This window comes from Diabrotica undecimpunctata, chromosome 4 (assembly GCF_040954645.1).
Source record: "Diabrotica undecimpunctata isolate CICGRU chromosome 4, icDiaUnde3, whole genome shotgun sequence".
NCBI lineage: Eukaryota > Metazoa > Arthropoda > Insecta > Coleoptera > Chrysomelidae > Diabrotica > Diabrotica undecimpunctata.
The window spans coordinates 3341233-3366289 of NC_092806.1; the positions used below are offsets into that span (position 1 = coordinate 3341233).

Sequence of the window (25057 nt, forward strand, 5' to 3'; positions counted from 1 at the left end):
TAGACATTATAGTGATACCGATTTCTGAAGAAAACGGATACTGTTTAACGTGTGTCGACCATTTCACGCGTTGGTCGGAAGCTTTCCCAATGCCCAATCAAGATCTAATCACATCTCTTTAAATCAATCTGCAAATTAACTGGAACTATCCATTTAAGAACAACCGCCTATCACCCTCAAACAAATGGCATGGTGGAAAGATTTCATCGACAATTAAAAGCAGCAATTCGATGCCATGAAAATATTCGATGGACCGAAAGCCTACCTTCAGTATTACTGGGCATACAAGCAGCGGAGCAAACTCGAAACATGTATAATGTACAGAATAGTGAAACATTATTGCAACAATTAATTTTAAAGCAGTTTTCCTTACAGCGCTTTAAAACAGTTTTTTGTGATTTACTCAAAACTACAACTTGTTGTTTCAGAAATGACCGATTCCATCAATATTTTAATAAAAACATAAATTTTCAGTAAAGTGGTATAAAAAATGTTCTAATTATTAATCTACGCCGTTAAATATTTTCAAATGTTTTTAATCGAATAATTAATTTTTCAATTTATAATCACTAGTAATGATATGATAAATCTATTTTTAAAAGAAATTTCATTTATAAGGGAGTAAAACAGGACATACTGTATTCGGTATTGATGGCGTGGTTGAAGTTTCAGTTTCATTTTCCACGTCACAACCATCCTTTTCTCCATCTAAATATTTAATCAAATCTATAATCGTATCATTCACCGCAGTTATACCCTGGGGAGGGCAATTCTCAAGTTTCAATCCCCTAGTTCAATACGATGTACAGTGACGTGAGGTCATTTTATAAAAATAAAAACATTCTCCTTACTGGCGGGACAGGATTCTTGGGGAAGTTGATCATCGAGAAGCTGTTAAGAACTTGTGAGGTCGATGGAATATATCTTATAGTCAAACCGAAGAAAGGACTATCGCCGGAAGAGCGATTGAGAAACCTTCTTGAAGAACCTGTAAGTACTATAATTTATTAAAAAATATTGCTCAAAGGATATTTATTCGTGAAACAGCAAATTTATATCAACAAAATATCGTAATGGAACATTTAAAGGCAAAAGGTTTTTTATTGTTCTATTTAACCTATTTATTATTCTATTTGACAGATACAAAATTTAATTGTTCTTTGTTGTGTATATAAGCACACATTTGAACTTTCTTGAGATATTTACAAGTCTTAATTTATAATTTAACATGTCTAACGAGCCTCAAGACAAATCTGAACAGAATGGAAAAATAATAATAATATTAATAAATATTAAATATATTTACAAAAGGAACATTTTTATTCTCAAGGGAGAAAGAGAGAGAAAATATATCTTCTGCCTCTATCTTACCTGTATCTTACATATGTAATGATTTTACCGATTCACTTCCGTACAAATTTCCAACGTCGAACGAGCGTATAGGAGTATATAATTGTCAAAAACCTTTTGTTTAATATGTTTGTCGAAATATGCATCGAACGGTAAAACGAATCGTTATTTGTTTTTGGAGTCTCTCTCTATTGTGTATTACTATAATGTAAACCACATAAACAGAGACAGTTATTATTCTGTAAAATAATTTAATATTTCTTCATTATAATGATAATTCAGATGGTTAATATTACATTACTCTAACATTAACTACTTTATCCATATCTGTGCTACTGGGTTATGGATTTTTTATAAATTTCAGTTATTTGTTCCGTATAGTCCATGTTGTGAACTATAGTCTCATCTGACTCTAATTTCTTCACGAGTTATCTTTGTTATAGAGATTTATAATTATTTTAACCACTCTTAATTGAAAAAAATCTATTTCAAAGAGTTGTTTTAAAATAAAAACCTGCCATTTCCTTAGATCTTGTAACGATATTCGTTTTTTTTTCACTATCCTTTTGTTTTGTTTTTTTTTGTCTTACAATATTTTTTTTCTTCTTCTTCCTCTTTATAAGCAATTCTGCTTGTTCATTGGCTGATTAATACCTCTATGAAAAGTTGTCACCACATTGGTCGTTCGCTACTTCTGCCAATTGGTGCCTTATCTCTTGCTATTTTGACGTCACAGGTCTCCTCCATTCTTCTTGTGTGGTTATTGCATTCTGTTTTTCTATTTTGTGTCCATTCATTTATACAGTGTACGTTACATTTTCTTCTAATGTCTTCACTTCCCTTTCGATCTTTTAGCGCATTTCCTGTAATTTTTTTCAGTACTTTCATCTCTGCCGTTTCTAGTAATCTTTGCGTTGTGGCTGTATCATGTCTTGTTTCTGAGGCATATGCCATTATTGGCCTTACACTGGCTTTATAAATTCTTGACTTCATCTCAGTGTTAGTGTGTCTGTTTCGCCATATAGTGTTATTAAGGCATCTTGCCAGTCTATTTGCTTTTTGTACTTGATCTATTACTTCTTTGCCCAGGTCTCCAAAGCTGGACAGTGTAATTCCCAGGTATTTTATTTCCATTACTTGTTCAATACTGATGTCATCAATTTCTATTTTACATCTGGTTGGTTCTTTGCTGACTACTATTGTTTTAGTTTTCTGAGATGTGATTGTCATATTAAATTCTTTTGCTCTTATGTTAAATCTGCGAACCAGTCTTTGCAGACTATTTTGAGCTATCAATATTGCGTCGTCTGTGTAACAGAGTATTTGATTTCTTTGTTTCACATTCTGTGTCCTCTTCCTTTGTTAAGACTTTTGATGATTTCATCCATGATCAAATTGAAGAGCATAGGGCTCAATGAGTCCCTGTTGTCTTATTTCTCTGTCTATTTCAATAGGTTCTGTAAGTTGTTCATCTATTCTGACTTCCATTTTGTTGTTTTGGTAGATGCTTTCGATAGTTTTTATAATATTTAGGGAAAGTTTTCTGTTATACAGAAGATGGATTACATCTTTGAGTCTTTTTCTCTCAAAACGCTTTCTTTAGGTCAATCAGACACAGAAATGCTGGTCTATTATACTCTAGTGATTTCTCTTTAATTTGCTTTATAACGAATATTGCATCTGTACACGATCTTCCAAACGAATATTGCACCTGTGCACGATCTTCCACTCCGAAAACCCTGTTCATCTGCTAAACTTATCCTCTGATTTATTAGCACTTGTAGAATATTAGTTGTAAGTTTTAGCGTAGTATTTACCAAGTTTATACCTATGGAGTTTTCTTGCTCTTTTTTTTTTCTCCTTTTTTGAATAGTAAAATAATTAGTTCGCTTGTTTTTCATTCTTCCGGTATTTTGTTGTGTTTTATAGTTTTATTGTATAATGTCATTAATTATTCTGTCATTGCTGCTCCACAATATTTCATATTTTGTTTGGTATCCCGTCTTTACCTGCTGCTTTTCTGTTAAAATATAATTTCTAAAATGCCAATATCGTCTCTAATTATTTTGACATTGCAGCTTTTTTCAAATTCGTTTTTTCTTCTTGTTTTTTTTTGATAATAGTTGCTCTTTCTTATGTAAGCATATCATCAGTGTTTGGCTACGTTGTTTCTTTTTTCTCTTATATTTTTTTTATTTTCTTGCCTGATTCTGGAGAATTATTCTACTAGTTCTTTTGGGTTCCATGTTTCTGGATGATCCATTTGAATGTTCTCTTCTCTTTAGGAATATTCGCAATATATCCAGTATATCTTTGTGACCAATTTTAACTGTTATTCTAGATTCTGCATTATACTCTTTTGTAGATGTTTTTTTTCAATTTTTTTTACAATTTTCTCAGTTGTTTTTCTTAAGATCAATTTCTTTCTTAAGATTAGTGACTTGTATTTGACCGTAATACTAGGCTGGTCTACTAAAACTGTTTATGTATGGCATAGTAAAGTTAAAAATTAGATTTTTATATGATTAACACGTTGAACGCCACAATGCATAGAAAAAAAAGTTAAGTGGGCTAAAATACTAAACACATTTACAGTATTAGTTTATGCATTTTAAATGGTTATTCTTCAGTTTGAGTACAAAATCTTACATTTTTATTATTTTTGAGAAATATTTTTAATGAGAAGCACGTGTGCATCTCGTGGCCACAAAGAACTTTCGGATTCATGGAACCATAGTATAAGGCAAGAATGAACATGTAACTTGTTTATTTTTTACATTGTTATAAGTAACATTCGCTAAACGAACGCACTACGTGTTACTGATTAGTTGGTTGTTAGTGGGAGAGGTAGTACAGTGTGTCTTATCGGTTCTCAATATGTCATATGAAAACAAGCAGAAGCGTTTGTAAAAGCTGGTGGAAGAGTTATTTTAAGTAATGACAGTGTTAGGGATAAAAATTTTGAGTTGAGCAGTAATAATGAAATGAGTAGATCTTTGTCAAATGAAGGTGTTCCGGAAAGCAAACGACCAAAACGAAACAGTAATTTATAAAATTTACCTTCAACATCACAAAACTTAAGAACATTATTAATGTAACTAATCATAAGACACCCTTGATTTAAAAGAATGTAGATGGTCAGATCTTGAAAAATATTACATGCAGTATTCAAGACTCGGGTATCACAGTTTTTTGAGATGTATTATAAAAAACCCCTAAACTGCTTTTAACTATTTGTGAATGACGATATTATTGAGTAGATTGTGCAAGACACCAATCGATATGCACATCAGAAGTTGGATATACGTGATTACGGTCCAAAAGCTCTCTGGATGAGATTGCAAAGATTGCCAAAGTTGTGTTCGTGTGTTCCAAAGTGTCCTATGTTAATTTACACTTTAGTGACAATGAAAATACTATATCCCCTATTGGAAAAGCTGATATCAAATTTTCAAAAAAAAGGTAGTGCCGGGAGAAAGAACTCTGCATTAAAGAAACTGTAGTTTTGTTTAGGAGCCGACTATTATTTAGGCAGTATATCAAAAACAAGAGACATAAGTTCGGTTTCAAGATATAAAAACGATATTTGGATGGAGGTTATACCTATGATTTAAAAATTTAGTGTGGTAATGATAAAACTGAAAATAAGTCAGTTCCGGATAGTGTTGCATTTCATTTAGCTAATTACTCATTTGATGTTAGTCTTTTTCTACAGCATTAGGAGAATCAGTAAAATCGTTTTGTAAAATAGCAATTCAGCTCTTTCTAGGGTAAGCTATTGTCAACGCCCATATAATTTACCAAAAAGTAACCAACAGCAACATCTTTCAAGCAAGAGTTGATTTGATAACTTGTAGAATTGTCTATACTGATTCATAGCAACAGATGCCACATACTCGTGAAGGTCACTATATAGAGAACCAAAGATTTCAGCAGCTAATGGTACAAAATTTGCACAGACTAAAACTCCCCTTTCTCGTTTCAGGTGAATTCAGGTGTAATTTATAGACATTTTTACACAAATATTATATTTTTTATTTATTCGCTACCCAGAAACATGTATTGCTAATTTTAAAGGACATTTACTGATATTTTGCATTAAAAAATAGTTTGTTACGTTATACAAATAAAACTCAGTTTTAAACTACAGAATAATATATTGTTTTATTGCTAGACAATAGTATCCTAAAAATGCAGGATCAATATAAAGAGTTTATCAGGCAATTGAGAAAATGTATACCATATAAACGAATGAATATTTTAAGTCAATTCGACGATTTCCTATATTTGCAAAAATGTTAATAACAGAATCGTAGGAAGAGAGTTTTGTCAATAATCCATTTAAAAATTATTTGCCAATGGAAATTAAAGAAAGTGTCGACTTTCTATTTTGCAGTTGGGTATTTCTTTAGTATGTTTTAATCCATAACTTTGAAAGAGTGGAGAGCTTTAAATATCTCGGAGCAAGAATCACTGCAGATAACGATATTGCGGAAGAGATTAAAGGAAGAATTCAGGCAGCAAATAGATGTATGTACAGCCTCCACAATACTATTAAATCTAAAAGCCTAGCATGAACCTCAAAGATTAGAATATATAAAACGGTAATTAGACCGGTTCTCATGTATGGGTGTGAGACGTGGACCCTGACCAAAGAAACTGAAAGAAAACTTAGATGTCTCGAGAGGAAAATCCTCAGAAGAATCTTTGGGCCTTATCACGACATTAATAGCAACCAATACGGAATGAAAACACATGATAAGGTCAAGCAGATGTATAGAGCGAGCGATATAGTCCAAGAGATTACATCCCAAGGTCTAAGATGGGCTGGCCATGTCCATAGACTCCCTAATAACCGCCTTGCCAAGTTAATATGGGAGGAAGCCCCCACAGGAAGAAAGCCCTCAAGACGTCCACGAATGCGATGGACTGACAATATATGGTCAAATCTAAGAACAATGGGGCTACCCACTGACCTAACTATTATGGACGACCGTTCAAGATGGAAGCAAGTTGTGGAGTCAGCCAAAACTCACTCCGGGTTCAAGTGCTACGAGAAGAAGAAGAATGTTTTAATCCGCTTCATTGCTGAAAAATTTCTTTTAACGCACAATCCACCAGAGATACAAAAGAAGTTTTCACCCTATTCGAAAACGGAGCCAAGGGAGTTGGTCTGAAGGTCAACGAGGACAAGACCAAGTACATGGTGGTTACGAAGAACCCAAAACCAACAGTTAGACAAAACGTAACAATCAATGAATACAACTTTGAAGTCGTCAGGGCAGCCAGGATCATTGCAGGAAACAGGGCATATTACTCATTAATGACCATACTTAAATCAAAAATAAGAGTGTACAAGACAATAATTCGTCTCACAATAACATATGGAAGCGAGACATGGACTCTGAACCAGCGGGAAACGAAAAAATTACTAATACTGGAAAGAAAGGATGCAGTAGCCAGTGATCTACGCAAAATGGAAATACAGCAATGGGAAATAACTGCTCAGGACCGATAGCAATGAAGGGAAATAGTAAACGCGGCAAAGACTCACATAGAGTTGTAGAGCCAAATGATGATGATGATGGACTTATAGCTGGAATTGTTAAAAATGGGTTTGCTAATTTAAAAGCTTCCGAGAATGCATTATTCAGCTCTTAAGACCTTAAATATTGATGCAATACTTCTTTTTTAAAATGTAATCTGGATCATTATAAATATTTGTCAATTCAGTGTTTAACTTTACTGTGTCAAATTTTTGTCTACATAGCTTTGCAAGTTATTCAAAGGTGCTATTATATCTGGGTTATTTTTTTTTGTTATTTTGAATAATCATAATATCAAAAGTTTCAAAAAAAAAGTCGTCGATAAGACGTCTCTTCATCATCAATATTATTAGTAATTCGCTGCCTTTTACTAAGTTTATATCATATGATTAATATATGAATAATAAAATTAATGATCTTAACCTGTAAATGTTCATAGCCTTGATCTTGTAGGCATTCCATGATATCAAATTCTGAATTTAATATTAATCTGTCAAATTGGTATTCTGTAATGAAAATCCATCTTTAAAAACAAAATTAACCCGTCTTTCTAATTTTTCATATTATTTACGAGAATGAATATATTATTGATGGGAAAAGTTTCCAACTAAATTGTCCTGTAGGGTACAGTTAGAAGAATAATTTGCTTTAAGGATTCTTCCTTGGTGTGGTCAATAAATCTAATTTACACAATGACTCACTATAAAACTGTTAAATCCTATTGATAAACTGCTATCTTAAAAAATAATCGTGTAAAAAATTATTAGATAGACGCTACAAAATTCCGACACAACTTATTACAACTCACAATTTTTCGAGGTTGCTTTTGAATTAATAATGAACTTATAAACCTATTTAAGCTACCATAAGACATTGAAAATATAATCATCGTTATCACACTGTAAATAAATATCCATTCTTTTATCGAGTTTTATATCATTTTATCTACTGGATATCGACTAATAAAAGCTGAATGTAATAGAAATCCACTTTATGATATAGTTTATTTTTAAATTATATATTAGCTTTGGAGAGAATTGAGAAATATACGTTTTAAATATGCTGATGATAAAATAAATAGAAAAATAAATTCACTTCGTGAAAACACGATGAAATTTTTAACGAGCGTTCATTCAAAATCTCATCGTGTTTTTAACAAGTTTTTATTTTATGAAAAATATCATAGTTGCTTCAAAACAATTAAATACCCTTTTTTAGTCAATTGGAAATGTCGATTAATAATGACGTAATTTAGGAAAAATCAGTGGTAAATCATATTGCAGACATTCGTTATTAAAAATATTCGAAAATATAGCTTTGGAAACTGCTGCACAAAAGATTTCTATGGATGAGCAATCAAACCATCTCCTCAGGTCTATTAGCCACAAGTTCTGGCGTCGAGTAACTGATCTTATGCCCTGCACTTTACTTTTAATTTAATTCGGAGTAATTCATATCTTTCACCTCTCAACACATGATCCAAGTATTGCATTTTCCTCTCTTTGATTATCCTGAATACTTCTTTTTGTTTACTCATACGTCGAAGTACCTTACCATTAGTAACTTTTTGTATTCTTAAAATTCTCAGCACCCGTCTGTTTATATACCTTTCAAAAGCATCTATTTTTTTTTCTGTTTCAGAGTCCATTGTCTAACTTTTACAGCTATACTGCAAAACGGAGAAAACGTAACATCTAATCATTCGAATTCTGATTTCTAGACCAAGGTCTGATCTTGTAAAAAATATTTTCGTATTCATTAGTGTCATCAATCAATTTTATAGTCTCCTTTAATTACACTGTTTTCCACATTTTCCACAGCTCTTTAAAAAAAATTGTATTTTTTGCTTTTTTAGGTACTAGCCAAAGTAAGGCATGCTAATTCCAGGAACTTTCAAAAAATACACGTTCTTGATGGAAATTTGACAAAGAAACAGTTGGGACTTAGTGAAGAAAACAGAACTCTTATTAAAAATAAAGTAAGTAATTATTTACACGCTGTAGCAATTTTTATTTGCCTACCACACTGGGTTTCATTTATAACAATATATAATTGTTTAATAAGGGATTGAAAGGGTGTACTGAACAATTACTGGGCTGGAGATCTTCTTCTTCTTGATGTGCCTATCCGTTACGAATATTGGAGATCATCATGGCAATCTTTATCTTATCTACAGCAGCGCGGAAAAGCTGCACAGATGTTGTATTGAACCAGATTCTAGGTTCTTTAACCAAGATGTTCTTATTCTTCCTTTACCTCGTTTTCCAAATATTTTTCCTTGCAGGATGGCTTGAAGAAGAGCATATCTGGATTCATTTCGCATAATATGTCCGAAGAATTTCCAGATTTGATGATGGTCAGTACTTCTCGGTTCTTATTCATTTTTCTGAGGACCTCCTCATTTGTGACTTGGTCAGTTCACGGGATCTTAAGTATTCTTCGCTATAGCCACATCTCAAATGCTTCCAGTTTTCTGCACATATCTTCGTTCAAGGTCCACGATTCAATACCATAAAAAAGGATAGAGAAGACATAGAATCGCAGCATTCTTACTTTTGTATCAAGAGAGAGGTTGTGAATCCTGAAGAAGGCCTCCATCCGATTGAAGATGGATCTAGCTTTTCCGATGCGTGCTCTAATCTCCTGGTTGTTGTTCCATTCTTTATTTATTATGGTGCCGAGGTAGTTGTAGTGCTTCCCTCTTTCTACAGGGGATTGTTTGACGTAGAGGTGACCTTCTGTTATCCTTTTCTTGCTAATTATCATAAGCTTTGTCTTTTTAACGTTTATATTGAGTCAATATTGTTGACTGTAATTTTATTCTTAAGAACTTGTAGGTCTTCTAAGTTGTCCGCAAATACTATGGTGTCATCTACATGTCTGATGTTGTTTAGCCGGTAACCATTTAGTAGAATACCTTTTTAGTTTCGTGCAAAGCTTCGATAAATATTTTTCAGAGTACAGATTGAAGATTAGAGGATAGAAAATACAGCCTTGCCTCACTCCACGCATGATTTTCACATAGTCACTGTGTTTACCTTCAACTCTCAAATTTGCTCTCTGATTCTAGTAAAGATTTCTCATTATTTTCAGATCTTGGTTGTTAATTTCTGCTCTTTTAGTATTTGTATCATCTTGACGTGCTGTCTCTGCATATCTGGAATAAGACTTGTACTGAGAATAAAGCATCTCTAGTACCAACAGAATTTGTCAACCCGAACTGGTTGGGGAAAATTTTACTTTTACACAGCTTGTAGATTCTCTTATGAATTATCTTGAGGAACAATTTTAGGAGATGATTAATGAAGCTTATAGTACGGTAATTTTCGTATTTTTTGACATCTGGTATTTTTGGAAGTGCAATAAACTCAGATTTCAGCCAGATTGAGCCAGTGCTGGAGATAGGGTAAGCAAATAAGCTGAAACGTTTGCGAACGGCTACTCGTGTTTTGGTTGGAGAGCTGGGTCGTGAATAAATGTTTTTTTAAGTTATTAAGAAACTTTATTACTTTGGAATTGGATAACAAATAAACATACTGTCCACACAACTTCAAATGGTTGGATTTGACCCTATGAGATGGAAACTGGACAAATCTTAGGAAGGTAAAACATCGAATTGGACTTCAGGTTATCCTGATGACAACAGTATGTATTTTTCAAAACTTGGCTGTTTAATTTTTACTTAAAACCATGTGGACCTCTTAAAACGTTGGAAACGCTGTTTTTCAAATCTTCTTGGCTGATATGCGGATACCTTTGGTAGTCCAGAGTTTGTGATGTTTTGACTTTTGTAATTAAAGGAAATGCCTTATTGAAAATATAGACAAGCCCATTTCTTCTTTAATCCATTACGTTAACTGCAGCGTTAAAATTTGTATATAAGTCATTCAGTGTTTCTAGAAGAGTTTGTAGGGAACTTTCTTCATAATTCCTTTTTATATACCAAGTTCTTATTTTTAGCACTTTATAGATCTTGCTGTAGAATTGCCATAAATATTTGTTGCTATTGAGACAGTTTGAAAAATCTTAAGGTCTTAGACCGATTGGGAACATTTTATATGTATTCATTGACAAAATGGGAAAAGGTATATTAGGATTAACAGCAAGACTTTGTTATGAGCCTTCTTTTCATCAAAAAAGATTTATAGAATCTACTTATACATAAATCGTAAGTTATATTAAAATTTTCTAGATAAACATAGTTTTTCATTGTGGAGCAACTTTAAATATGGACCTGAAACTCCAAGATGCGGTCATTACGAACGTTCGAGGCACTATGGAACTATTAGAACTTATCAATGAATCTGAACAAATACAGGCATTTGTCCAGGTATCGACTGCTTTTTCCAATTGTTACGAGAAAGTCATCGAGGAGAAGTTTTATGAAACACCAATTAAGCCGGAGTTGCTTATACAAATGAGCGAAGAAATGAATCCAGAGATGTTTAATAGTATTAGTGGAAAGTAAGTCTAAAAATTTGTTTTATGAATTAACTAAGTAATTCTCCATTTATTTAGTTATCTGATTTTCTTTAATTGTTTTTCTTAGTTATGTTTGTACATTATGTTCATATATTCTTCAATTAGATTCTTTATTTTTAATTCTAATACTGAGGGTTTTTCTTATTTCTTATGAATATCTACAATTTTAATTTATACATAACTGTACTTTTGATAAATGTTGCTTTATGTTGTATGAAATGCTGTCATACACTAGATAAAATATTTGATTTGGGGGGAATAGACCACAATTTCCAATTATTTTTGCCTATATTTTTGATATTATATTCCGTTTTCATGGTAAGTTTTTTCCATAGAACTCTAACTAGACTGAAGAATTAGAAAGAAGATATACCTCATGAATTATTGGTGTTTAAAATCCAAATTACCTGAAACATTTGTAATGTTTAGAAGATATATTCACAGTAGAAAAAATATGCTAGAACGTGAAAAAAGTCCAAATAGAGTGAGGGAGCCTTGGCTACCTACATTCGAGGGTTGGAAATCTTTTGATTCTAAGCCTTACTTCAAAGGACTTGTGAATGGATGTACCTAAATAGGTTTGGTTCTTCAGTGACCGTTGAAGGATAAGGATTCTTAATATGAGCAAATATAGCTCCAGAGAAATAAAATCACTTTTAAGTTTATCGATTTATAATTAAATCTTTTTAGAGTAGAGAGGCACAACACGGCCGTAGCATACTATACAATATCAAAAATGTCTTTCTTTATAACACGTAATAGAAAACCGTATGTATGAGAAAAATGCCCCATTTCGGCGGAGAGAAATATTTAATACGTGAATTGAGAGTGTTTAAAAATTCAATGCCTACATGGCGACGTGTGAAAATAAACTGATAAAACACTACTTGATGCGTGAAGATTACTCCTATTTTATTTAGGTGTGAGAAAATATTTAAGAGGGTGAGGCGCCAATGAGTGACTATTAGTAATTCTACACTAAGAAAAGTCTAAAGAATTACATTTTTATTTTATCTTTTAAAACAATATGTTCATTTCTGGAACATAGAGTTTGGAAGAATATGGATAAAAAATTATTAGAGATACTGCTATTGAAATATAACAGATGTATACACGAATATATTGTTAAGCTTCTTGAAAATAACTTTATTAAACACCAACAATATTACAATCATCGAGTTAGAATCTAACTCGATGATTACAATACTTTAATAGCCTTACAACTATAAACTTCAAAACTCAAAATACTACTGTTACAAACTGTCAAAATCATCTGTTTATATATATTTTCTGACGTTCAAACTTCATTAGAAATTTCATGAATTTTCGATGTCATCTTGAATGTTCTTAAGCTACTTCTTCCTTTTCGCCAGGGGAATTTTTTATATGTGGGATAAATATTACGAAAATTATTGAAATATTACGATAAATATTCGTAACTATATATACTAATTTACAAACATTACACAGTCGATGCAAAGTATACTAGCAGTAAAACACATCTAATATTTCAACAAGCTCTGCCAGTCTCTTCGAACTTATTTAATCTTTTGGTCCCTGTTTATAAATATGAAATGGCATACTTTAGATCTATATATGTGATGCAACATTAAAAAATTTGCTTAATCTTTCAGGCTAATAGGGAAATGGCCAAATACTTATGTTTATACGAAAGCCATAGCTGAAAACATAGTTTTTTCTAAGGGAAAACATTTGCCTGTAGGAGTGTTTAGACCTGCCATTGGTAAGTAATAACTACTACTACTACATGTCAGTTTGTAATGTTCTTCACCTTTTTCCGACTTCCATAGATCCTCTTCTATGCTTATTCTATTTGTATATTTACCTTGTTATCATATCTCACAGCTGTACTGAGTAATACTTCTCACTATGGCTATAGCAGTATGGCCATACCTCACAGCTGTATAGAGTTATTCTTTTCACTATAGTTTCATATATCCTCTAAGATATTGCCATCATGCGATAGATATTTGTCATCGTACTATATCATGGTTCTGTCGTCGAATATGAGAACTTTTCTGATGCTCTTTAATGTACAATTATTCGATTTTCTTTCTATTGAATGCTAGACCCCATATATAGTACTTTTCAATTTTTATCATCACCATCATTCTGGCTTTGTCGTATTTCCATATTTCTCATGTTTTTATTGATGTTATCAAGGGAGCCTTATTCTGGGTCTTCCTATATTCTCTGACCAATGGGTCTATCAAGAAGCGTTTTTCTAGCTGGGTCATTTTGTTCTATTCGCATTACATGCTCCGTCCACCTCAGACGTACTATCTCAATGTGTTTTAGGATATCAGGTTCCTGGTATATTCTATAAAGTTTTGAAGTACGTCTTCTCCACACTCCATTGTCATTCAGTACTCCATAGATTTGCCTTTTTCTTCTTTTCTTTCGAAACATCCTAAGATGTTTTCAATATTTTTTGTTAGAGTTCAGGTCTTTGAACCATGTTAGGACTGGGCGTATTATTGTTTTGTAGAGCTTTGTTTTTGTATTTCTCTATATAATTGTGGATTTAAGAAGAAGATTGAGCCCAAAATAGCATCTGTTGGTCATGCAAAATCTGCGCTTTGTCTCTGCGGTAGTATTATTTTCAGTGTTAAGGAGCGCTCCCAGGTATACAAATTCGTTCACTGCTTCGATGACGTCATTTTCTATAACGAGTGGTTGTAGGGTTTGTGGTTGCGTGCTTATTTTCATATTTTCAATTAATGTTTAAGGCATATAATTTTTTTGGTTTCTTTTTCGGCTTCTTCTTATTATGAGTTAGTTTACAGTTTTCGTTTTCCACAGTACTTTATTTTTCCAGCCACCTTCTTTAAGGACTCTATCTATCAAAGCATTCTTTGTACATGCCCGTACCACTGCAGAGCTCCGTTTTCTAACTTTAGTCTAATTCATTTTGTTCCACACTTACTCCATTTTTAATATATCCGCTCTGGCGATTTATAGATATTTTTTCGTAAATTCAAGTTCAACTGTTCTTATTTTACTTTGTATTGATGTTATCATTGGTCATACTTTTACTCTATATAGGGTAATTTTCGTCAATATGCTCTGAAAGATCCTTTTTTTCTTTTTTTTTTTGTTAGAATGTTGTTCCTTATCATTCCATGGAGTGCTTTCGTGGCTTGTTTTTTCCGGTGTTATTTTCATTTGTATATCTTTCATACAAGTACCATCTCGACTTATCACGGACCCTACAACTCTGAATAGTACTCAAATGATAAAAAGGTTGCCAATGTGAGTCCTTAATACTAGTGTATACGAGATAGTCAATACTCACTATCTTAGGTAGTTTTTATTATAATAAAATTGTAGGCTACCGGTTTCGGTCATCATGCCCCATCATCAGACCACAATACAAAGGTCTTAGTTTTAATAAAAACTAAAGTATATCAGACATAAGAAGACTCTCCTAGGATGTAATAATACCATAGTTCACCACTATCCGGAAGAAATCCATTTATTCACATTTGGAAAATGTAATAATATATTATGTATTTAAATATATTTTAGTCACTTCCACCGTTTGGGAGCCATTTCCAGGATGGTCTGATAACTTGTACGGCCCACTTGGTATATTGCTCTCGTCGCACTGTGGCCTTCTAAGAGTAATAAGAGCCAATTCTAATTCAAGAAACCATACTGTTCCTGGAGATATGTGTATAAATGCTATATTATGCTTTGCGTGGGATGTGTCCAGAAAATGGTAAGATAGTATTAAAATAGATTACTGTATATTTACATTTGTTTGTATGTATTGGTGCTAGAGCAAAGACTTGCTTGCTTTAAAATCACAGGGACTTTATGGGACACCAACAATAGTTATGAAGGCCCCAGTGTGCCTCCCTCCTTTAAACATAGTTATAAGGGGAAGGTGAAAATGTACGATGCAGGAAAATCTGAGCAAAATAATGGTTGGATCTGGAAAGAAAACAAGAAATGAAAAGTATCGTATGCTTTTCTGCTTCCAAGTATACTCTACTAAGAATATATTATGTTTAAGTACGTTTGCATTTGGACATTGCCTAATGAAGAAAATAAAGCACAGCACACATACAAACCAGGCTACTAGATTATACCTGGTCAACACAGATAGGTCAAATTCTTTAGAAGATTTTGGAAGAGATCTTTGAAAGAATCTGCAAGATGGCAAACACCCTTTGAAGACCAGGAAGTAACTTCAGAAACATATGGTATACATTTTCTAGCCCCGTACAGACTGGCAGAGGGGTTCAGAATACTTTAGTTAATATCATGCATAAGTAAAATATAATCAATCAATCAAGCAATAGTGTCTTTTTATTTCTCATTAAGAATAAATATAATACAATATTCCTTTTTAGCAACATTTGTTCTCCTTGGCACATGCCATCTGAATTGTTGGCAAATAAATATTATTCTCTAATATACAAAAAATTACACTAAGGCTAATTCTATCTAACAAGGTCATTAAAATTAATAAATAATAAATGCATAAGTAAATAAACGAATTAACATTTGCGAAGAAGCTAATAAAACTATTTAATTATAGAATGCCATTAATTAGATCACAACCTTAAAATTTTAGATAGTCTACAATTAATACCAAACCTAATAAATCTTTACGTTTGAAAATTGCAAACTTACTTTTAACTGAATAAAGTGATATTGGAATATCTTCCACTTATCCTAAAGAAACAGTGGTTAGGATGAAGGAAAGATAGTAGAAAAATCTTCTGCTAGATATTTAAAAAAAAAGTATGCATACTAAAATAATTTAAAATCATTTCGCTAAATAATCTGATGTTTGAAATGATTTTATTATTGAAAGTATCTACAAAAATTTTGATTTTCGAAATAGATACACCACTTGTAAACTATACAAATTTGTTTTTACTTTGCTAAAAGTCACAGACCTAAACCTCACAACTCCATTACCTACGTCCAGAATTCCCTAGTGGACCAAAAAGCTACCTACTGTCCTTACCAGCTTAAACCGATACAAAGAAGAAAAAACGCCCAGAACTCTCTTGGTACAAACATTTGAGGAACTTATACAGACACAGCGTTATGACAAAATTCTCTACACAGATGCCTCCAAAGAAGAACAGGCCGTCAGCTGTGCCGTCAGTACCTCAAATACAATAGTAGCATTATATCGGCTTTCTCCCAGATGCAGTATACACACAGCCGAACTGTAATAACCGAAATACTCAAGGCATTAGACTCGCCCATTGTTAATGAGAAATCATTAGCAATATGCACCGATTCTTTCTCCGCAATTGACTCAATCAGAAATATATACTCCATACATCCCATTGTACAGTGCATCCACAGTATCTGCCAACAGCAGTCAAAAAATGGTGTTTCAGTAACTATCACCTGGATACCATCCCATGTTGATATCGATGAAAATGAGAACACTGATCATGCAGCAAAACATGGAAAAGATATAACTTCACCAAGACCTAAAGGCCACTATCAAGAACAACGTACTAAGTACTTGGCAAACACACGGGCACAATTCAGCTAACTGTTACCTCCATCACCATGCCTTAAATGAGCAGAAAAGACAATATTATTATTATTACAAGGCTTAGAATAGGTCACACTTGTCTTACTCATGGATATCTGATGTTTTCTGAAAACCATCCTCGCTGTGAACACTGTAATGAGTCCTTAACATTCCAGCACATATTACTAGAATGTGTCCACTACAAACCTCAAACAGACTACTACAACTTTCAAAATAATTTAAGTGATCTACTCGGTTCTAGAAACATGTAGAGTGCCATAATTTGTTTCCTAAAAGATTGTCACATTTACTACTTAGTGTAATTATATTAAGATGTTGTTAATGTATCCCAACTTGTATATAAACAGATTATATATGTATGTAAACATAAACATATTGTTATAAATTTTGTACCAGTGTCAATGGCGTATATTTGCCGAGAAACTTTAATTTAAAATAAAAAAAATTAAAAAAAATAAAATTTGTTTTTAGGGATATATCCAAAGAAAATGTTCCTCCTGTTTTGAACTTTTCTGCAAAAAACACGAAACTATTTTTAGCTAGCGGTCAGTATACGAATTGTAGCGGCCTAGATTATTTACCATTCAAGAAAGCAATGTGGCATCAGTTTTTAATCCTAGCAGAAAATAGGTATTACTACTTGATGTTGAAATTTATTCTTCATACGATACCTGCATATATTATCGACACAATTTTAGTACTTTCGGCTAGAAAAGCAAGGTAAGTTTTGCTGTATGCCTTGAAATTGTATTTAAATTAGTTATTACTGAACCGATTGCAATGAAAATTTATTTGTTGTTTCAAATTAGGAGATAGGATATTTTGTATCTCCATGAATGATCCTTATTTTTTTACGCCCCATAGCCTTCTAAAATTACTATACAACCAAGACACAAACAAAAAATTTTCACAAATTAAAAGAAATAGGCTTCATAATAAATTACTTCGAATATCTGTAAAACAGGCCATTCACGTTCCGATTTTTAGTCCGACTAGTGGTCCAACTTCCGCAGTTGGATCTGAAATCGGATCGAGAGTGGGCTGCTTGGATTAGTTGGACAACTAGTGGTACGAGTCGGAACATCTAGAGGGACGATTTAAAGGTCCGACTTCCGACTGGCGACGAAGTGGGAGCGTGAATTGTGAAGTTGGAAGTCGGATAACAGGTGGGATCGAAAATTTCCTGAGTCAGTTGACCTTCGGCACCTGTTACGTGTGAGATTTCTATGAACTACTTTACGCAAAGATCCCTAGTTCGCAAATATTTAATACAAAATAAACTTTCAATTGCGCGAAAGTTATCAATTAACCTATATTTGTCCACTACGGAACGTAGGCTTCCCGTAAAATTACTCCTATTAAAATACACGATTCTTCATCATCATCTGCTTTTTGTTAGGATAAATCATTTTCCTTTCTGTAGATCTATTTCGGATCTATTTCTGTAGTTGTACAGAAATTAGAAGTAACTGTTTCGTTATATTGTTCTGAAGTTATTTTCTTGTGGCATCTTATGCAAATTTACTATTTTAATTGGAAATAAGCCTGAATATTAGTTAGAAATTAAATTTATTTGACGTCTCGACTTCAACTTCGGAATATTTTGATAACGATTTCCGAAGTGGAAGTCCAAAGGTCAATCACATTTAATTTCTAACTCATATTGTAGCTTATTCCCAATTAAAATAGTAAATTGACTACAAGATCACTTTGTAACTGATATTGCCTCCCTGTATACAATTTGTTTACAACATCAGCTCCAAACAAAATCTCAATTGATGCTGTCTGTCCGACATCGCTGAGCAAAGACCCTAGTTCGCAAATAAATAATAGAAAATAACTTTCAATTGCACGAAAAATTATTATAGCCCTGTAAGTTTCTGGTATTACCTTTTTCAGTAGTTGTGGAGATATTTTACAGTTGAACTTCGGATCTTAAAATGACCTTCCAGTGGACCGAAAGCGTAAAGTTGCTACAAGGCGTTGTTCAGTACTGACATATTCACGCATGACGGAATCTTTTTTGGAAATGAGTAGACCAACTTTTTCCAGCAACAGCGAAAAAGTGAAGTTGTCCATTTTGAGATAGTTTTTGTAATCATCATCATCAATGACATTGAGCAATTTCGTCTCACAATAGTTCACACGATCAACAAATAATTTCTTCATCCAACATCTTTTCTTCTTTTTTTTAATGATAAGGATAACAAGCACAATGGTGCCATTTTCTTCTTCTTTTTTATGTGCCGTCCTCTTAGCGAAGGTTGGCGATGACCTCTGCAAAGTCTTCCCTATTTTGGGCTTTCCTTATTAAACTTTGAAAGTCTAATCCTGTCCAATCTTTGATGTTGCGCAGCCAGGTCATTTGTCGTCTCCCAGGCCGCGTCTGCCTTCTATTTTCCCTTCTATAATAGTTAATTCCTTTCCCTTCCCTTTTCCCTTCTATAATAATAGCTAAAGGAAGTTATACTTGTCGTATCTAAATATGTGTCCAAGATAAGACGTGTTACGCTTCTTGATAATTTCTGTGAGTTCACGTTCTCTTTTCATACGCCTTAAAACTTCGACCATTTTCCTCTTCCTAATTATATTTTGCGTAGTGTTTACTCGATACATTTTTTGGTTAAGCGATGTACACTGTCGTGAAAACAAACTAGAACTGAAGTTGGATAGCTAGTTGGATAGAAAGTCGGAGCATGAGTGGAGACGAATATCCAACTAGTAGTCCCACTAAGTGGGACGGCAAGTCGGAACGTGAATGCCTAGCTTAAGAAATTCATACAAAAGCCTAAAAAATTTTTATTTGTTTTTGTGACTATTTATATTTATTTATATCGTGTCGATAAATAGGAAAACAGGGGAATCTGTTTATTTTACTAGTATTTTTGTAAAAAGTAAACTAATTATTTATGAACTTCATCTGCAGGTGAATGTTTTCCTAAGTTGTGTCGTTCTAAAATGTGTTTAAAATATCTTAATTATTCAAAACTCTTCCAGTTTTAATCATAATGTTTTTCTATCAATTTTCTAACATCTAACATTTACTTGTAAATTTGGATTGCTTGTTCTGTTGTATTTATTGAACACTATTAAAAGGCAAAGGCATTTCCAAATTCCAAAAAGAACCCTTAGAATAAATTTAAACATCTGATTTACAATTAGGCATCTGCAATTAAGATATTTTGAATGATATACTGATTAAATTAACTGATTGTTTGGTTTGCCAAATTTATTGTATTTTATAGAATCAGTAGTTAACTGCATTTAAATTTAGATTAAATTTGAATTTCCATAATCGTATGTACATGGATTATTTAAAAATCTATATATTTTATACATTATTTTTTTAGAATGAAAAGCGTATATACAAAAATCGAAAAGACATCTGATATTTTGAGTTACTTCCTTCTTCATGAATGGGACATCCATAACGACAACGTTTTAACATTGTGGTCGAATATCAGTAAGGAAGAGAAGGAAATTTTTAATTTTAACGTCAATTCAGTGGATTTTAATAATTATATGAAAAACATGATGCTCGGACTGAAAAAATATATCCTAAAAGAAGACATGGCGAAAGCTAAATTACACAGGCAACGATACCAGAGGTAAAACATAAAAAAAATACTTTAGTATATAATACGAGGCCATTCGTAAAATAAGGTTTCCATGAATTTTAAAAATAGACAGCTTTATTTTGATTCTTAGTATTATAGATCATTTTAAAGCTTATAAAACTTACGCTATTTTTATACATAATTGCCCTTTCTGTCCAAACACTTTTGCAAATTATGCTCAAACGTTTCTATCCCCATGTTATACAATTTTAGCGCCAAAGTTTTAAAAAATCGACTAACTTCCTTGAGTAAGACCTTCCTTGACTTCATCATCGGTACTGAAGCATAATCATAATCACTTGGTGCTAGGTCCGGACTGTAGGGGGGTGGCGTACAATGATCTAGCCAAAATATTTCAACTGTTGTTCAGTTTGATGTGAGACATGAGGTCGAATGGTTTCATGGAAAAGCCACAACACTGGACAGAGTATTTAGTGTCTCACAATATCTGTCAGAGTTAACTGTTGTTGCATGAGGCAAAATATCCATTAACCGTAGGCCCTTCCTGTCTCAAAAGACGGTTGCGATGGCTTTACCAGCAGAGTGCGTTAATTTACACTTGTGAGTGACGCTATTTACGAGTTGGTGTCTGGTGTAAAGTGAAACAGCCATGTTTAGTCAACTGTAACAATGGAATCCAAAAAGTCTTCCTTGTTGTCTTTACATTGTTACAAAAACTGCTGGGTACACTCGAGTTGCGGTACCCAACGCGCGCACACTTTGTGAGAACCTAATTTTTTTGTTAATATCTTATGAATTGTGGTATGGGAAGTGTCAGGAATACGCACAGCAAGATCGTTAATGATAAACATATCTTTAAGCAAAATTTTTTCTTAATTTTTTCGACAATTTTGTTTTAAACTGAAGGCCTTCCACTTCGATTTTTATCGTGAATTTGCGTTCAGTAATCATTGAATTGTCTACACCATTTGTGAATATATTGAACAGATATGCACTTTTCCCCATAAACTGACGATAAATGTTAATAGGTGAAATTCGATTTGCATTTAAAAAACGTATTTCACAGCATGAATTTCGCATCTGACGGTAACAGTGACCGAGTGCTTCATCTTCGAAGGCTGCTAGGCCTACACTACGTAATGCAGTGGGAGAGTATCGGTATGAAAGAGTGGGTGAGTTAATTCACAAGGCAGAATTGCCAGATTTTACGAATTATCCTCGTATATGATGTGGTGTGTTTTAAGATACTCTATACAAATGTAAACTATAAATTCAAGAAAGCTAATTATGTAAGAATGCCTTAAAATTGCAATAGGTTTATAGAAACTTTGTCCTTTTGAGGCAGTCATTAAAAATTTTACTAACGATATTATTAAAACCTAAAATTCCTTTAACATTTTGATAAGTATAACTCTGGGATTCGCTGCCATATTACCTTTTATCCATCCATCCATCTTTTAACTAACTTTAAAGACTTTTAACCTGCATAAGTAAAATTTGCATACATCTGAGTAACTCATTCCAGCCTTTTGTCTTTAGCGTACCTTGGTAAACTACATATACAGGGTGGTCCTTAAGTAATTGTACAAAAAGAAACTGTAGATTCTACACTTTAAAATATTACGATTTAAGCCAAATTGCTTTAATAAAATGTTGATATTAAGAAAGATACAGGGTATTAAAGTGCAAATTTAGAATTTTATTTTTCGCTATAACTTTTATGTTTGTAAAGATTTATGTACAAAAATTTACAACTGGGTACTTTTAAATATGAGAATTTATAATTTGATGCACACTTTGATGTAACTGATAGAGGGCGCCACATATGCCACATGTGTGTTATAAATTTGCACCTAACTTTTTTGCTCTTTAAGTTATCTGTATTTGTGACAAAAAATATTAAAGATACATTATTTTAACAAAAAAAAATATACCTATTAATAACTTCAAAACTCAACAGTTTTCGAGATAATCGCATTTTAAAAGTCGGCTGCATAATTCTGATTGAAGGCAATTACTCCAGACAACGAAGAAAAAATAGACAAAAACATTAATACTTCTGAATTTTGATATAAAATACCTTTAACTAAAGTTATTAAATATTATTAAATAAAATAAATATATAACCGGGATAATTAATAATAGGATTTGACAAAATAATAGAATAATAAGATTTTACATCAAACATTTTACGTTTTATGTTAAATTAAAGTCATAATCAAAACGTTTTATTTACAAACCAAATTAAGAAATACCTAGTTAAATTAAATAACATAACTTTTTGTCAAAGTAAGTGTTCTATATGTCCACCATTTTCTTTAATTCATTTGTCAATATATTTCATAAAAGATCGTCTCATATTAAATAGCATCATTAGTTCTAAAGAAACTGCTGCAGTATTTATTTCTTCCCATACTTGGTTGCATATGTTTATGGAATTCTTATAGACACGTTGTTTTAATGCTCCCCATACACCAAAATCAAGCGGATTAAATTTTGGGCTACGTGGTGGCTATAATGTATAATGGATGAATATATTCTTTTGGATACATATCCAAATCTTATGGTATATTATGGAACTACATCTTATTTGTCGCAGAGGTTATTTACTAAGAGGTTACTTATATATACACAGAATAACCTATCGATGACACTACTTATTTATATGATTACGTTACAGCTTACGAGTAACTATAATTACATCTCGAACAAATGGACTATTATGATTTACTAACGAACTAATATTATGCTGAACTAAATTGCTTGTGTGTTTACTATATTTATAACAATATCGGTTATTAGGCCAATGATGATGTATTTGTAAAAATGCTGAGTCTTTTGTAGCAAATATATATTTGTAGCAAAAGTATTATGAAACAAGACACATATGTGTTATTCAATACCTGTGCTCTAGTTTCTATTTGTCCTAATAAAAATGAGTAAACAATTTACGTAATGAATAATAAATATTCTTTTCGAATTTTTTATGAATTAAATAATTATATCAATATCTCACCACCCTGCCAACTAATATAACTACCATGACCAATCCAACGTTCAGAAAAGTTATATTTAAGTATGTTCTAACTGCCCTCTCTCTAGAATGTGGTGGTGTACCATCTTGCATATACCACATATTTTGGGTTTTCAGCATTTTACAATAGAGAAAAAGTAATACAACGCCATTATAGAAACATGATGACGGCCAACGTCTGAATACGCGGTACCTAAAGAAGAAGATGAAGGATCTTTTCACCAATAAGACATTTAGCACCCATAACAAAGCATTTTGTAATGTTACGTTATCATCTTTGAGTTGTTTTAATAAGAATAAACTATGAATTATGCTTATCTACAGGTATTCAGTGATTTACCGCACAAATATCAAACTAAGAATTATTATGCAGCTGACTTATAAAATGCGATTATCTCGAAAACGGTTGAATTTTCAGGTTACTAACCAGTATACCTTTTCGTTGTAAAAATAATGTATCTTTAATATTTTTTAACACAAATAGAGCTAACTTAAAGATCAAAAAAGTTAAACGCAAATTTATGCCACACATGTGTCATATGTGGCGCCCTCTATTAGTTACATTAAAGTATGTATAAAATTATAATTTATCCTACTCAAGGGCATCCAACTGTAAATTTTTGTTCAAAAATATTTACAAACGTAAAAGTTATAGTGAAAAATTAAATTTTAAATTTCCAGTTTAACACCCTGTATCTTTCTTAATATCAACATTTTATTAAAACAAGTTGGCTTGGATCGAAATATTTTAAAGTGTAGAATCTACGGTTTCTGTTTGTACAATTAGTTAAGGACCACCCTGTATATGTTCGCCGGTAATATTGTACTTCAATAATTGATATGCAATATAGTCCATGGTTTTTAAAATTGGAGTTTTTTGCACATGCTATGCCTCATAAGACGATATTTGCCCAAGACTGCAAACTTACTAAGTTTAATATATTTTCTTTTTCTTTTTAAATATAAAAAAGGCTTACAATAAATATTTTGCTCTGTTTTAGGTTAACTCTGCTGCACTATACACTCAAATATACCTTATTTGGGCTGGCCACTATTCCAATATACAAAACTCTAGCTAGACTTTGTTTTCGAAAGAAAAAGTAACACCAAAAATATTTATTGTTTGTGATTATTACTAAATTAATCAAAATATTTTATTTATTTACTATAAATATAATAAGCTACGCTTAATTTTATACTATTTGTTTTATCTTTAATGCTATGTAACATAATCAAATATTTTTCGCTATATTGATAATAATCAAAAAATTAAATTGTAATATTAAAATTTACTAAGTGTTATATCGTAATAACTATTAAAATATATTTTTCCTGTTAATTTGACAATTTATTAATTAGACTTTTAATTTGATTTTGATCCTAATGGAGGATAAAACAAACGATCGAAACCAATAAGATAAAATTATTTTTGTCCAAGGCTCTGTCAATAATGGAAAATTATATCCTTCAAGGGTACTCTGCTCTTAATTTCTCATCTGTTAAAATTAATGTAACA

At 32.2% G+C, this 25057-nt stretch overlaps 1 protein-coding gene across 1 annotated transcript; it reads left to right on the plus strand.

Moving 5' to 3' along the window:
* Positions 1-761: 761 nt before the first annotated feature.
* Positions 762-24805, plus strand: LOC140438090 (fatty acyl-CoA reductase wat-like). Its single transcript, XM_072527803.1, has 8 exons — positions 762-990; positions 8752-8874; positions 11089-11360; positions 13013-13122; positions 14928-15120; positions 17401-17649; positions 20280-20537; positions 24543-24805. The coding sequence occupies exons 1-8, from the start codon at positions 802-804 to the stop codon at positions 24643-24645; spliced, it is 1497 nt and encodes a 498-aa protein (XP_072383904.1). The 5' UTR covers positions 762-801; the 3' UTR covers positions 24646-24805.
* The last annotated feature ends 252 nt before the right edge of the window (positions 24806-25057 follow it).

Bases quoted from the DNA above. Each gene is read 5' to 3' on its own strand.
- LOC140438090 (XM_072527803.1), top strand. From the start codon at position 802: ATGTACAGTGACGTGAGGTCATTTTATAAAAATAAAAACATTCTCCTT. The intron at 991-8,751 runs GTAAGTACTATA...TTGCTTTTTTAG, and splicing joins GAAACCTTCTTGAAGAACCT to GTACTAGCCAAAGTAAGGCA. The intron at 8,875-11,088 runs GTAAGTAATTAT...AAAATTTTCTAG, and splicing joins GAACTCTTATTAAAAATAAA to ATAAACATAGTTTTTCATTG.